At 37.8% G+C, this 14406-nt stretch overlaps 2 protein-coding genes and 1 long non-coding RNA gene across 4 annotated transcripts in view; 1 reads left to right on the forward strand and 2 right to left on the reverse strand.

Annotated features, from left to right (window-relative positions):
- Positions 1 to 14406, reverse strand: part of LOC121653340 (cytoplasmic phosphatidylinositol transfer protein 1-like) — a 59555-nt gene that overhangs the window by 33159 nt on the left and 11990 nt on the right. The gene's annotated exons all lie outside the window — the stretch shown is intronic.
- On the reverse strand, positions 407 to 2160 carry LOC121653446 (H-2 class II histocompatibility antigen, A-U alpha chain-like). Its single transcript, XM_042006935.1, has 4 exons — positions 2004 to 2160; positions 1634 to 1876; positions 1271 to 1552; positions 407 to 1153 (listed from the first exon to the last, which is right to left on the reverse strand). Exons 1-4 carry the CDS (start codon positions 2089 to 2091, stop codon positions 1020 to 1022), a joined length of 747 nt encoding a protein of 248 aa, XP_041862869.1. The 5' UTR covers positions 2092 to 2160; the 3' UTR covers positions 407 to 1019.
- On the forward strand, positions 7412 to 8041 carry LOC121653545. The gene is made up of 2 exons (XR_006012813.1): positions 7412 to 7532; positions 7567 to 8041. It is a non-coding gene; the product is annotated as an uncharacterized LOC121653545 (long non-coding RNA).

Raw genomic sequence — 14406 nt, forward strand, 5'->3', positions numbered from 1 at the left:
AAATCTAGCAATCATTCTAATCAGCTTCCTAAGTAAATGCCATTATTCATTCATACTTGACTTGAGTTTAATCAAATAGTTGTTTTCTTGCATTGGATTCTATTTCTTTCAATTACAAGTGTGCCAATCATTAAATTATTGTACAAGAGCATCAAGAAAGGGAATAAGAATAAGAATAAACCTTTATCAGTCCCTCAGTGGGGAAATTGCTTTGTTGCAACAGTACAGGTGCAGTAAACAGAAGCACAGAGGTGATATAAAAAAGAACACACACAAAAATAATAAGTAATAATATGTACAGTATATGGTGTGTACAGTATATAAATATGTACAGAAACATGTATATGTTGTATCTAGATCATCTCAGACTAAATAAAGAAAAAGGAAAAGAAGACAATTCCAATTATTGATAAAATACCTAAAATGCACAGAAATATAATCATAATAATAATAATAATAATAGGGACACTTTTTGGATAAAGTGAATGATATTTAGTATCATCAATTCCACTACAGTCAGTTTACATGGCTTCAATTTTACAACAAAATGAAACATTTACAGAAACATTTGAAGGGTGTTGATTTTAGCTAATAGTATGAAATTTGCACAGTATATGTTGCAGAAATATGACTTTTTGAAATATAATAAATCACATGACAATGAAGATGATAGAGCTGTCTTTTCTGTCTGTGAGACAAATTTGGGGTTAACTGGTTGCAGTGGTGGTTTTTAAGTATATTACATGATACAGATACATGCACCTATCACATCATATAATTATCAGGACTTGGCACTTAGGAAAGAAAACCAGCGAGTAGTTCTACAGAGGAAACTAACAACGAAGGGCAGATGTGAAAATTATTAAGCTGAATTTGATATTTTCCTCCAAGATAGTTTAGGAATTTTATTTTTCTTAATTTATTAGTCAGATGTACTTTATTTATCCCATACTGGGAAATTACATCCAGTTATGATTTGCAAGGATGATGCATTCAGAGTAATATAAAGACATGATAGATTAACGAGCACAGTCTTGTATGCAGTGTCCCTTTACATAAAAAAATGTTCCTGCAGTAACTCCTAGAAGTCCAAGACTCACGCCAAGCCCACAGAAAACAGCCGGGCCACAACTTATCTCTTCTGTTTCAACTTCTAGAGAAAAAAAGAAAAATATTTCAAATTTAAAGACATTTCCCAACGTTATTTTAGATTCTGGTCAATTTCACATGTCAAGTTTTTAAATAATATGAATTCTTTTAGGTTTCTTACCCCAAAACCTGGTCTGAGGCTCCTCCAGTGCTTCGTGCTCCACAGTGCAGCTGTAGATGTCTCCTTGTTTTGGAACAAAGTTCAGGTAGGAGAAGACATGAAAAGTCCCATCGGGATTAGCTATAGTTTTGATGAAAGGATCTCCCTCTGCTACTTCTTTGTTGTTCTGTGTCCACCTGATGTTGATTTTAGGAGGAAAGAAGTTGTTGCTCAAACAGATGAGGGTATTGTCTTCATCTTTTATCACTTCATCTCTGGGATAGAGGATCATTTCTGGAGCTTCTGTTGGTTTAATTATATTTGTGTCATTGTTGTATAAGTCAATAGAAACCAAGGCAAATTAATAAGGTAGGTATCCCTTACCTTTAGACCTTGTAACTGATTCATCTGGTTTCCATCTGGATATATCCTGCTTACACACAGTTTGCTGTGAAACTGCATATTCGTAAGACCATTCAGCACGAATAGTTGTTGGTACTTTGCTGTCCCAAACAAAGGTCCCCTTTTTAAAGTCTGCATAGCAGATTTCATCACCATCCAGTGTCACACAGAGTTGAGTATCACTTGAGTCAAAGCATCCATAGCTATAACAAACTTTGTGACCTCCTAGGAAAATGTAAATGAAACAATTGTAATCATGACAAACAAATTCAAAACACATTTCCAATACACCTGTTTAAGTTAATATACAAGTAAACAGATGCAGCAGCTGCTTGGAAATATTTCTACTTACTTTCTGTAAAGATGTAAACTGCTCTTGAGAAAATAATTAGAATTCCAAAACAGATTTTCTTTAATCTGTACCAATTTAAGTGTCCCATCACGGTTTCTCAGGTTCTCTGTCAGCATTCAGCAAGTATGAGGCTTGGCAAGGCTGGCTGTCTTAGATGAAACTTCCTCTTTTCTACGTGTCATACTGCTAGCAATGAAAACAGGAAGTCTGAAGTAAGTAGAAAGACCAGTTTGAACCTCAATAACAATAGACTACAAAATAAATCTTCATTAAGGAGGATCTGTTCCATCGTGTGTGTTTTCCTTTTCTGTTCAGGCTTAATTCAGCTCCATTTTGTCACTTTATTTTCTTATGTCATCAAACTCATCTGATTTCATTGGTCTTCTTGTCTGTTACTTTTCCGAATGGAGATCAGCGTAATCTCCATTCTTTGAAACAGTTTTTTTGTTTTGTCATCTTCCCTCCTCACTGACTTTCACACAATGTTCCTCATTTCCATCCTCACCTTGTCAACAGAGGCTTCAGAGAAGCCTCATCAAAAGTCCCTATCATGTCCAAACTCTCCTCATCCAATTCTAGTAACCACCTGATTTTGTTAGATGAAACCTTCCTAATTTCTGAGTAACATGTTAATACTTCTGGGAACAAAAAGGGGAGGTTTTAAGGAGGCAAAGGAGTTTTAAATGTGTCTCTCTCTTATCAATTTCTTATAGATTAATTTACAGTGGTTTAATATCTAAACAATACACACTGTTTTGGGTGTTTGTTAAAAAAAAAAAGCTACACAAAAAACATAAACTGAGAAAAAATAGTTAAAGAAAGATGCTTTTAACCAAAGTAACTCACATTTGAGAGTAAGAACAACACAAGCAAGAATTCAAACAAGATGGGACATCATAATTAAGTGGTAGTCAGACTGCTGTGAGTCCACTTGGACCCAGATGTTGTCATGTAGTGCTAGAGGCAGTGCATATATATGTATATATATAAATATATATATATATTTTGTAAGTCATTTTGTTTAAATACAAGATCAAGATTTCATCACACAATATCATCTTGGGCATATGTGCACGCAGCTTATTCAGTACTTGAGCCAAAGAGCTGGACAAGAGGAGAAGAGTTAAGATTAGTGCGGAAATGCTCCTTAAACAACTGAGTCTTTAACTTGCTTTTAAAAGTGGAAAAGGACTCTGCCGATTGGACTGAGTTAGGTAGATTGTTCCACCACTGGAGGACAACAGAGGAGAAGAGTCTAACTACTGATTTTGTTCCATGTGGTGGTGGGAGCAGTAGGTGTCTTTCACTGCCAGAGCGTAACTGTCGAGAGGGAGTGTAGCTCTGGATTAAGGAGTGAAGGTAGACCGGAGCTGTTTGGGTTATTGTTTTGTAAGCCAGAAGCAGAGCTTTGAATTTGATGCGTGCTGCAACTGAAAGCCAGTGAAGAGCGATTAGCAGCAGAGTGATAATGAGCTCATTTAGACTGGTTGAAGGCCAATGTGCTGCTGCATTCTGGATCATCTGCAGAGGTTTAATTGAGCATGCAGGCTGGCCAGCCAGTAAGGAGTTGCAGTAGTCAAAGCATGAAATGACCAGAGCCTGGATCAAGAGCTGTGCCGTGTGTTCAGTCAGGTAGGTTCTGATCCTCCTGATGTTGTAGAGAGCAAATCGGCAAGACCGGGCAACCGAGGCAACATGGTCCTTAAAGGTCAGCTGGTTGTCTACCATGACACCAAGATTCCTGGTAGAAGATGTAGGCACAAGCGTGATAGAGTCAAGCTGAACACTTATCTGTGGAGGTAAGGAAGGATTGGCTGGAAAGACAATAAGCTCGGTCTTGGACAGATTTAGCTGAAAGTGGCGATCCTTCATCCACGTGGAGATATCAGCAAGGCGTGCTGATATTCGCATTGAGACGGTTGTGTCATCAGGTGGGAAAGAAAGAAAAAGCTGAGTGTCATCTAATATAAAATATCATTAATGAGGCTATGTAGGTAATGTTCTTATGACAAAAAGTCATAACAAATCATTATTAGTCAATTTTCTTTAACATATCATTGATGCCCTTCTGTTTAAATTGTTTAAAAAACTATTCACTGGAAACCCTTCAAATTTTCTCTGTTTTCTAACCAAATGGTACTCTCCAATGTCTATACCTTTAATTTGGCTCTTATCACAAGCTGCCTGTCAGTCTAAACTTTCAACCTTTTTGGCTACATAAACATTCAAATGAAAACACATTATAATAAAAAAACAAACAAACAAACAAACAAGCAAAACCCAAAACAATCTGTTTAAAATACAAGGCACTGCACGGTCTTGTATGTCCCCCACTGATGGAATTTATAATTTATATTGATGGAATCACTTTCAACAAACCTCAAACAAACATGTGAGCCTCCACTAGAGGAGACTTTGAAATAACATACAGGCGCACAACATTCAGTCAGATGGTCATGTTGGTCCAGGGTGGTAGTCTATGGAACGTTTTACCACAACAGTGAGAGATAAACTAAAAAACTGTCTAAAGTTAAACCAAGACAGCACTCACCTAAAATGTTAAACAGACGGTACTTGTATAGCACTTTTCTAGTCATATTGACCCATCAAAGTGCTTTACACCACATGTCAAATTCACCCATTCACACACACTCATTCAGCACTTATACTGAGTGCTTTTGGTCTATAGACACATTGGGTGGCAATGTAGGGTTGAGTGTCTTGCCCAAGGACACTTCAGCATGCAGTCAGGGAAAACCTGGAATCAATAACTTTCAAGTTGGCAGACGACTGCTCTTCCTCCTGACCTACAGCCCCCCCCCCCCCATATATAGTATTTTGCAGATATGCTGATAACTATGTGTAAAGGTTGTTCATATGTGTGTATGGGATGTCACTGTGCATTTATGTATATAAGCCATTTTTTTAAAATTCTGATTATTTACTATTATATCTATTTGTTATATTTTTAAACCCCGATTTTAAACTTTTCCAGGGACAATGGCTGGAAATTACCCTTTAAATAAAATCTAAAAAATGAAAAAAAAAAAAAAAAAATTGAATAGATCAAGAAAACTAGTTTATTTAAGTTAATATGAATATTGGAATATTAAGTCTGCTGTCATTTCTTTCATATAAAAAAAATATTCTGGCTTTAACAACATTAAAAAGGGGTCAACTGCTTTTTAATGTTGTTAAAGCTGCAAACTTGCATCATGATCACAGATAATTATAATGATGATATCATTTCCCCCCCAGTATTAAATTATATCCATCATATCCTATAATATAATGATGTTTCAAATTAAAATAGTTTTTGTTCATAGACAAAAGAAGGATGCAGATGAATACCATCAACAGAATTCTGATATATTTGTCTTCTTAATGCTACATATTTTCTTAGGTTTGAAGTCTGTCTGCTGGCAGGTGTGTTTACCTGTGTGTGCATACTCGTGTCTGTGTGTGCATATCAGGACAGAGGAGAAGTGCAAATGCGAGACCATAGTCAACAACTCTGGTCCTCAAGATTTAACACTCTGTAAGTTTTAGTGTTTTCCTGCTGCAACACACCTGACTCAAATCAATCTTTAACAGCAGAAGTTGTTGGAGAACCTTTTGATTTGAATCAGGTGTGTTATAACAGGTAAACACTAAAATTTGACCAATTTGACCACTGATGGAGAGACAGAAATGACAAAAGATTGATGACATAAGACTGTCTAGTTCTACCTTCTTTGAGACGTTGTCTACATTAAACCAGGTCCTGCTTGAAAGAAACTGGATTGAATTATTCTTCAGGTATTGTAATTAATTAATTTATTAACACAATTTCTGATTCTTGAAATCTTTATTCTGTTTGTGAAAATTCAAATAAGGCTTGTTTTAGTTTTTTTAAATTTTTTTTATGGCATTTATTTTATACTTTTGAGTTAGCCTGCAATACTTTTGTGTTTCCTCAAAAAAAGGGATGGTTCAGGTTTCCCGTAAATAACAGCTGATGAATGACACGTTACAGTGGTCAGATGACGTTTCTGAGGCAGAATGCTGATGAAATAGTCTAAATAAAGAAGATTAAATTATCCTTTTTGAGCCAGAACATCCTCAAGAGAAGCCAGAGTCACATTTTTTTTTACAATATTAGCCTAAGTTCCTCCTAATAATAAGCTGTAGCAGTTAATAATTCAGTCGTTAAAATGAATGAAAATTGGAGTTTATTTAATCACATCCTTTAAATCACATCAATCTCACTTTTCAGTCTGAACACAAGCAGCCAAAACAGTAAAGTTTGATACAGTTTCTGATTACAGCAAATCTATTTGTCTGCACTTATAATTAATCCGTGAAAGCAATACGTTACAACAACACACTTCCTCTGTTAACGTGGAAATAAAATCATTGTCAGGTGTGCGTGTTACGTTGACTTGATGCTGAGAGGGGCAGATGCAGAGTAGAAACACATAAAGAAACTGAGCAAAACGGCTTTAACAGGTTGTGCTCGCTCTCGGACCATCCCTTTTTTGTGAAGGAATGCAAAAGTATTGCAAGGTAACGCAAAAGTATTGCGAGGGAATGCGAAAGTATTGTGTATTGCTACTATCCTTTATTTGTATTACTGTTAAAATTAGCTTTGCTAAATCTATCAAGTGCCAATATGGCAGGCAAGTTGCTGTGAAACAAAGTGGTCTGTAATTTCAAAAAGGAAAATCATTTAAAATGAAGCATTTATTTCAAAAGTAATGTGTCGCACACTTTACTTTAACTTTAAAAGTACTGCTTTAAACAAATAAACTGCAGGATATTTCCATTACACAGCTGTAGTTAACGTATATTCAGTTAATCTCAACTTAAATGTTAATGTAATAAAATCAAATTAATATGACAAAGAATCAATTAAAATTTGAGGATTTGTTTGTTAAAAGGTAACAAGTCAATATTGTGAATTCCAAAGCTGTGTTTAGCTTCCTTCTATCTAAACAAAGAGGGAACATTATCTGAGTGAATTTCCAGCTATCAGGTGGGTTGCTCTGGTGGAAAAGACTAAAAGCAGAATTAGAATCCAGCTACTTCTACACTGTAAGGAAGAAAGTGATGTTTTAAGAGAAAAATAAAGATAATGAACTCAAACTTAATATTAAGTCAATCTATAAGTCTACTTTTCGTCTTTAAATTTTTGTTATAACATTTAAGCAGTAGGAGAAAAGTGACACTTATGAGTAACAAGGCAGTGACGTTATTAGCCTGTAGAAAAGGTGTTTGAATGGAAATATTTTCACATAAAATCTGCATTCAAAGTGAAAACTCTCAACCCATTATAAAAGCTTTGTGTTCATTATGACATTTGTTACGGATGAAGACAGAAGTTTCACGAGAACATGCGGAAAGTCTGGTTTTTAATAATGGCCTTTATACTTTGTGTAGTAATTCTGTAAAATTAGCTCAAAATGTTTTCAGTGGACGCATGCTTCTTTCTCGGTGTGGAGAGAATGGAAATTCGGAAGAGCTGAAGGAAGAACACAGACATTTACATATGTATACCTGTGTGTGTGTGTGTGTGAACGACCAGAATTTGACATGACAAATGCCAGTTGGATCAACTCAGCACATGTAGATTCATGGGGGCATAGTAATGAGAGGTACTCTGGAAAACTGGCTGAGTCAAGTTATAGAATATTTATTTTCTTTGTTTGTGTTTTTTTCTTTTACATTTGTGCTCCTCTTACACATTAGTGATGTGCCACGTGCGAAAGAGCCGGCTCTGAGAGCCGATGCTTTGGAGTGAATCAGAAGAGCTGGCTCCCATCAAGTGAGAGCCAGCTCCCAGTTTTTTTTTTTTTCTCCTTTTGCTGCGTGTTTCGCTCTCAGGGCTCGGCCTCAGCTCTGCCCTCAGTAATGCTTTGTTTGGATTGGCCTGCATGGACAGGCGGTCAAAAACATGTGTGGATATAGGATCTTACCATTTAGTTTGGTTCTCGTTCTGTTTTGTGAATTTGTTTGCTGTTTTTTGTTCACTTGTGCAATACAGGATTTTTGTTGAAATAGGAAACAAAAGTAAGTGGTTTTGTATCAAAATAAATGCAGAAAAGGAGGCAAATATAAGGCTTCTCGTAAAAATGCTTAACACAAAACAGATTTCAAAACACAATTCATTAATTTTTGATAAATTAGGGCATTTTATGGGGCTAAAAAATAGGCTAAATTACAACATATTGTACCCCGAGTAACCTCTTCACCCATGTAACCCCCCCCAACAATAATGGTGAGTGTTAAAGCTGCTACATGGGCTTAACAAACTGAGTGTATGATGAAAATAGGTTAAAACTTGAACTTGGCTTTAAAGTTTAAAGATATGAAAAATATAAAAACTGTTCTTACCAACAGGAAGATCTGGCTTTGTATTTCCAGTGTAAAAATGTATTGAATAATTAAGTAGTTATTCATTTTTGGAATTAGAGGGAAAGTATTTTTATAAAAACAAAAACTATTTTAGTGGGCATGAGAATAAACATTTTTAATAGAATATAATATTGATTGATATTGAAGTTTAATTATTTTTTAATGGTTACAAACCTCAATAGAAATTAAAATTAAAAGTAAAATATACTTAGAATGTCAGGCTCAGAAAGTTTTAGCAACATACAGTATATTCATTAAACAATTTTTGCTTTATATATGATCAGAATAGAGAGGGAGATGCAGAGTAAGGTAGAGGTGGCAAAGGCCAAACAAAGAGCTTATGATGACTTGTATGCTAGGTTGGACAGTAAGGAGGGAAAGGATGACTTGTACAGGTTAGCAAGGCAGAGAAATAGGACTGGGAAGAATGTGCAGCAAGTTAAGGATAAGCGTTGGTAATGTACTGACAGATACTGAAAGTGAGATAGGAAGATGGAAAGAGTACTTTGAAGAGTTGATGAATGAGGTAAATGAAAGAGAACAAAGAGTAGAAGAGGTGACTGCCGCGGACCAGGAAGTAGCAAGGATTAGTAAGGATGAAGTTAGGAGGACACTGAAGAGGATGAAGAGTGGAAAGGCAGTTGGTCCTGATGATACACCTGTGGAGGTATGGAGGTGTCTAAGGGGGGTAACTGTAAAGTTTTTTTACTAGGTTGTTCAACAAGATCTTAGAGAATGAGAAGATGCCTGAAGAATGGAGAAATGTGATGGTGCCAGTTTTTAAGAAAGCGGAAGATGTGCCGAGTTGTGGCAACTGCAGGGGTATAAAGTTGATGAGTCATACAATAAAGTTATGGGAAAGAGCAGTGGAAGCTAGACTGAGGACAGAAGTGAGCATTTGCGAGCAGCAGTGTGATTTCATGACAGGAAAGAGTACTACAGATGCAATATTTGCTTTGTGGTTGTTGATAGAGAAGTACAGAGAAGGTCAGAGGGAGCTGCATTGTGTGTGTGGATTTAGAGAAAGCATATAACAGGGTGCTGAGAGAAGAAATGTGGTACTGTATGAGAAAGTCTGGAGTGGCAGAGAAGTATGTTAGAGTGGTAGAGGACATGTATGAGAGCTGTAAGACAGTGTGCCATAGGTACGACAGAGGAGTTCAGGGTGGAGGTGGGACTGCATCAAGAATCAGCTCTGAGCCCCTTCTTGGCATGCAGGAAAGATTGTGGCTGACCCCTCCCACCCCAGTCACAAACGCTTCGAGATGCTCCCCTCTGGCAAGAGGCTGAGGTCTTTCAGGACCAAAACCTCACGCCATAAAAAAAGTTTCTTCCCCTCTGCAACCGGCCTCATCAACATGGCCTGGGACCCCCCCTATGACTTTGACACTGGTTCAACCATAGACACAAAAGCTGGAGAGGTGGCAGTATGCCCTGGAAAGGAGAGGAATGAAGGTTTGTCGAAGCAAAACAGAATACATGTGTGTGAATGTGAGGGAACCGAGTAGAACAGTAAAGTTTCAGGGAGTAGACATAAAAAAATGGAGTATTTCAAGTACTTAGGATCAACAGTTCAGCGCAATGAAGAGTGTTGAATAGAGGTGAAGAAGCAAGTACAAGCAGGTTGGAACGGGTGGAGAAAAGTGTCAGGTGTGATGTGCAATAAAAGAGTATCGGCTAGAATGAAAGTAAAGATGTACAAGACTGTGGTGAGGACAATGATGTATGGTATAGAGACAGAAGCACTAAAGAAAAGACAGGAGGCAGAGCTTGAGGTTGCAGAGACTAAAATGTTGAGGTTCTCTTTAGGAGTGATGAAGATGGATAGGATCAGGAATGAGGACATCAGAGGGACAGCACATGTTAGATGTTTTGGAGAAAAAGCCAGAGAGACCAGACTGAAATGGTTTGGACATGTACTGAGGAGGGATAGTGAATATATTGGTAGAAGGATGCTGAGGTTAGGAACGGTCAGGCAGGAGGCCTAGAGGATGACTAAAGAGGAAATTTATGGATGTTGTGAGAGAGGATGTGAAGGTAGTTGGTGTGAGAGAAGAGGATGATTTTATTGAGTGTGTTTGTGGTCTACTGGGAGCAATGCTGGTTTCCAGTCTGCTGCAGGAGCCATGGAAATTGTGTCTGACTGTTAAGTTTACTGATCACTCATTCACACAATTACACGTATACACCATGACTGTAGCCCCTCCCCAGCTGTCACTGAGGACTCTTTTGGTCAATAATATCAGGTGTGACACAGTAACACTTAGTTTTAAACCCAACTTAATCATCGTGTTATCTTGAGAAAACAAGTTTCATTTTCTTGAGGTAATGAGATACATTATCTCATTATTACAAGAAAACAGTCCTTATTATGTCGAGATAACAAGAACATTTACTTGTTATCTTGAGATAAAGATTAAAAACAGAATAATAGTTGAGCATTGATCAATTATCCGCCAAGCAGGTAAAAGGCCGGGAGTTGATTCCTGGTGTGGCATTTGCATTTGTAATCTGGGGCTGTGAAATCACAACATGCAGTCAAAGAAGCTGTAAGTGGGTGTGAAACAGACCATCCTTTGGCTGAAGAAAAGAAGAAATCCATCAGAGGGATAGTTGAAATGTTAGGAGTGACAAAATTAACAGTTTGGTACACAAAAAGAGTGAAATTATAAGCTTGGGAACTAATGGATGTCCATGCAAGAGAACAGAGGTGGAAGCTTGCGGGATTCTTTCCATAGTGATGAAAAAACCCTTCACAACTTCCACCCAAGTGAAGAGTACTCTCCAAATGTAGTTGTATCAATGCTTAAACCATTCATAAAGAGAAGACTTCATGAGGCAGAGGGTTCACCAAAAGGTGCAAACCATTAATCAGCCAGAAGAATAGAAAGTCCAGATTAGACTTTAAGAAAAACCATTTAAAGATGGCATTCTTTGGACAGATGCCACTAAGATCAACCTGTACCACAATGATGGGAAGAAGAAAGTATGGAGAAGGCTTGGAATAGCTTGTGGTGCAAAGTACACGGATAGAGGAGGTAGTTAGATGATGGAGGTAGTTGGATGGCATAGGGGATACATGGCTTCCAATAGCTCTGAGTTACTGTTGATGATGTGACAGCAGACAGAAGCAGTAGGATGAAATCTGAAGTTATAGCGATATACTTTCTGTTCAACCCAGGCAAATAAATGGAAAAGTATGTCAGTTGTTTCATTTGAAGTCCATTGTGTTGGCATAGAGCCCAAATAATGAAAATTGTGTTATTGTCCAAATATTCCTGGGCATAAGTGTATAGTCCACCATGGAGTTTTTATTTGAATTGGGTAACTAATGCATATTATGTGTACATTTTATGTTATGTTTTAAAGTAAATTCATAAGTTGCCACACCATTTAAACCATGTTCTCAAGAAACTACCATTTGCCCCGATAATAAAGATTGTTGCTCCTATTTGTGATGTTAGGGGACAGTTTGTTGCTGACAGTAAACAAGAGACATGCAATAGACATGGACATATAGTATGTACAGTGGACTTAGGTTGTAGCAGCTGCACAAAGGTTTAACAGCCCCCTCACACACACTCCCACACACCAAGACTCCCTCACATGCTCTCCCAGACAGTCAGCCACTGATATTTTATGAGACCCGTGTCCATGGCGACTGTGTGTGAATGCCTATTAGGGACAAAGTGAACTTCACCCAACAAGCACTGTTTGTGACGTAAGGACACTGTGTGTTACAGAGAGACATGTGTACTTACGTATACATATTTCACTCAACTGGCAAAGAGATCACCTTTAAACTGAAAGTTTGGAGGTTTGACAATATTTTGTGTCATTTTTAAAAACAATGTTAAAAATAAAAAAGAGGACCTTAAAACTACCACCAGAACATAGAACTAGTTATTTTGTCCTTCACAAGATAAGTATCTTCATGTAAAAAGTTTCCATTTACTTTCAAATAGTTTTTTTTTTTTCCGCTGTCCTATCCAGCATTCCAACATACAGAATGGCGGACTGTGTGCCATATTTTCCCAGATTTGCTCTACCAAGGGAGAAATGTTATATAAATGGCTGCCTTTGATGTTTGTAATATTTTTATAATTTTTATTGTATTCTTATTTTCTTTAGTCTTGAAATGTCAGTGCTGAAACTGACAGGGAGATAGAGGAAGCGAGAAACAGGAAGGAAAAAAAAAAAGGAGAAAAGGACAGAACTGAAATGTGGAAATAAAACTTGGCTAGGCTGCCTAAATCACATCAGTATTCACAAAAGCAATATAAACTACCACAGTACTACATGATACATAAAGAAAATAGGATAATGATGATGTGAAAAAGTACAACAGTCATAAAATGTACCTGTAGATAAATGTACCAACACACAAACATAAGAAACATCTAGACGGAAGTGGATGGAGAAAGGAGCATGTTTGTGAGCATACACGTGTGTGACCGTGCAACATGGAAGAAATGTGTGCTTGCAAGGGGGCCGTGACCCTGCCGCCCCCCCGCCCCCACCCAACCCAGAGGCCCAGGCAGGGTCTCCCTGGCCCAGAGGTTTAGGACATGCAGGAATGTTACATCTAACCCATGTTGATAAATCCTCACAAATCTTATTCCAGAACTTTTGGACAGGTGAACAGAGCCATAAAGCATAAGTTTCGGGGTATGTAAAAATCTGCTGTGCTACCTGTGCACTGTGTGCAGATATCTGATTAAGACCCATCTTGAACATCCTTTGTCCTGTGTAATGTTTTTTTTTTTTTAAAAAAAGAATCCCACCAGGCTGTCAGAGAAGTGCTTATGTTGACACTTGACGCTTTGATGTTCGCACTTTAGTTTTTTTATTCATAAACTAAAAAAATGAAAATTAGAAATTTCCAAATTATCACAAAATGTTTGTTCTATATCTATCCACAGGTCATCTAGTGGAGTCGGTTAAAGCCATTTTAAGACATATTGCAACCTATTAGCTAAGAAATAATGTTGAAAGTTAGGTAAGTCTAATTCTCCCCTATCTTTAGGCTTCTGCAAAGTTTTTAAACAGATCTGGGGTGTTTTTTTTCCAGAGAAATTGGGAGATGTGCGATTCTAGCGATTTAAACCAGGTGAGGGGGGTTTCATAGGAATCATAGAAAAGAAGTAGTTGATTTTGTGTGGAACCATAATTTTTATAGTGGCAACTCTCCCCATAAGTGAAATTGGTAGAGATTGCCAGTGAGCGAGATCATCTTCTATAGTCTAAGGTAAATGTGATTAAGCTTTGTTAGTTCTAAGAGCCTGGAGGGAATATTTACACCCAAGTATTTAATGTTATCTGATTGCAATGTGAAGCTGGGTGGATTTTGAAAGCTACAGTTAATGGGTAGAACTGTGCTCTTAGATCAGTTAATAGTGTAGTCCGAGAGTGATGAGAATTTATTAATTAGTGAGACTGTTTGAGATAGAGATCTTTGTGAGTTCTGGAGATATAGTACAACGTCATCAGCATAAAGGCTTGTTTTGTGAATTATATTTTTGGACTGAATGCCTTTAATAGCTTGGTTTTGTCTAATTGCAGTGATCTTCAGCTCTCACTGGAGTGATTCGCAGCCGAGTGTGAAGTGGCTGGGATGAGAATCAGCACCTCCAAATCCGAGAACATTGGTCCTCAGCCGGAAAAGGGTGAAGTGCTCTCTTCGGGTCTGCAATAGGGTCCTGCCCCAAACGGAGGAGTCATTGTATCTCAGGGTCATGTTCACAAATGAGGGAAGGATGGAGTGGAAGATCAACAGGCGGATCGGTGCGGCATCTGCAGTGATGCAGACTCTTCATCGGTCTGTCGTGGTGAAGAGGAGGTGAGCCAAAAGGCAAAGCTCTTGATTTACTGGTCAATCTTCGTTCCTACCCTCACCTATGGTCATGAGCTGCGGGGAGTGACCGAAAGAACGAGATCGTGAATACAAGCGGCCAAAATGAGTTTTCTCCGCAGGGTGGCGGGGCTCTCTCTTAGAGATAGGGTGAGAAGC

Source organism: Melanotaenia boesemani, chromosome 2 (genome assembly GCF_017639745.1).
Source record: "Melanotaenia boesemani isolate fMelBoe1 chromosome 2, fMelBoe1.pri, whole genome shotgun sequence".
Taxonomy (NCBI): domain Eukaryota; kingdom Metazoa; phylum Chordata; class Actinopteri; order Atheriniformes; family Melanotaeniidae; genus Melanotaenia; species Melanotaenia boesemani.

What these genes read in the sequence shown, in the direction of transcription:
- LOC121653446 (XM_042006935.1), bottom strand. Translation starts at nt 2,091, where the DNA reads ATGGGACACTTAAATTGGTACAGATTAAAGAAAATCTGTTTTGGAATT. An exon ending in ATCAGTTACAAGGTCTAAAG is followed by an intron (nt 1,553 to 1,633) that starts GTAAGGGATACC and finishes TTAAACCAACAG; the next exon opens with AAGCTCCAGAAATGATCCTC. An exon ending in GCCTCAGACCAGGTTTTGGG is followed by an intron (nt 1,154 to 1,270) that starts GTAAGAAACCTA and finishes TTTTTTCTCTAG; the next exon opens with AAGTTGAAACAGAAGAGATA.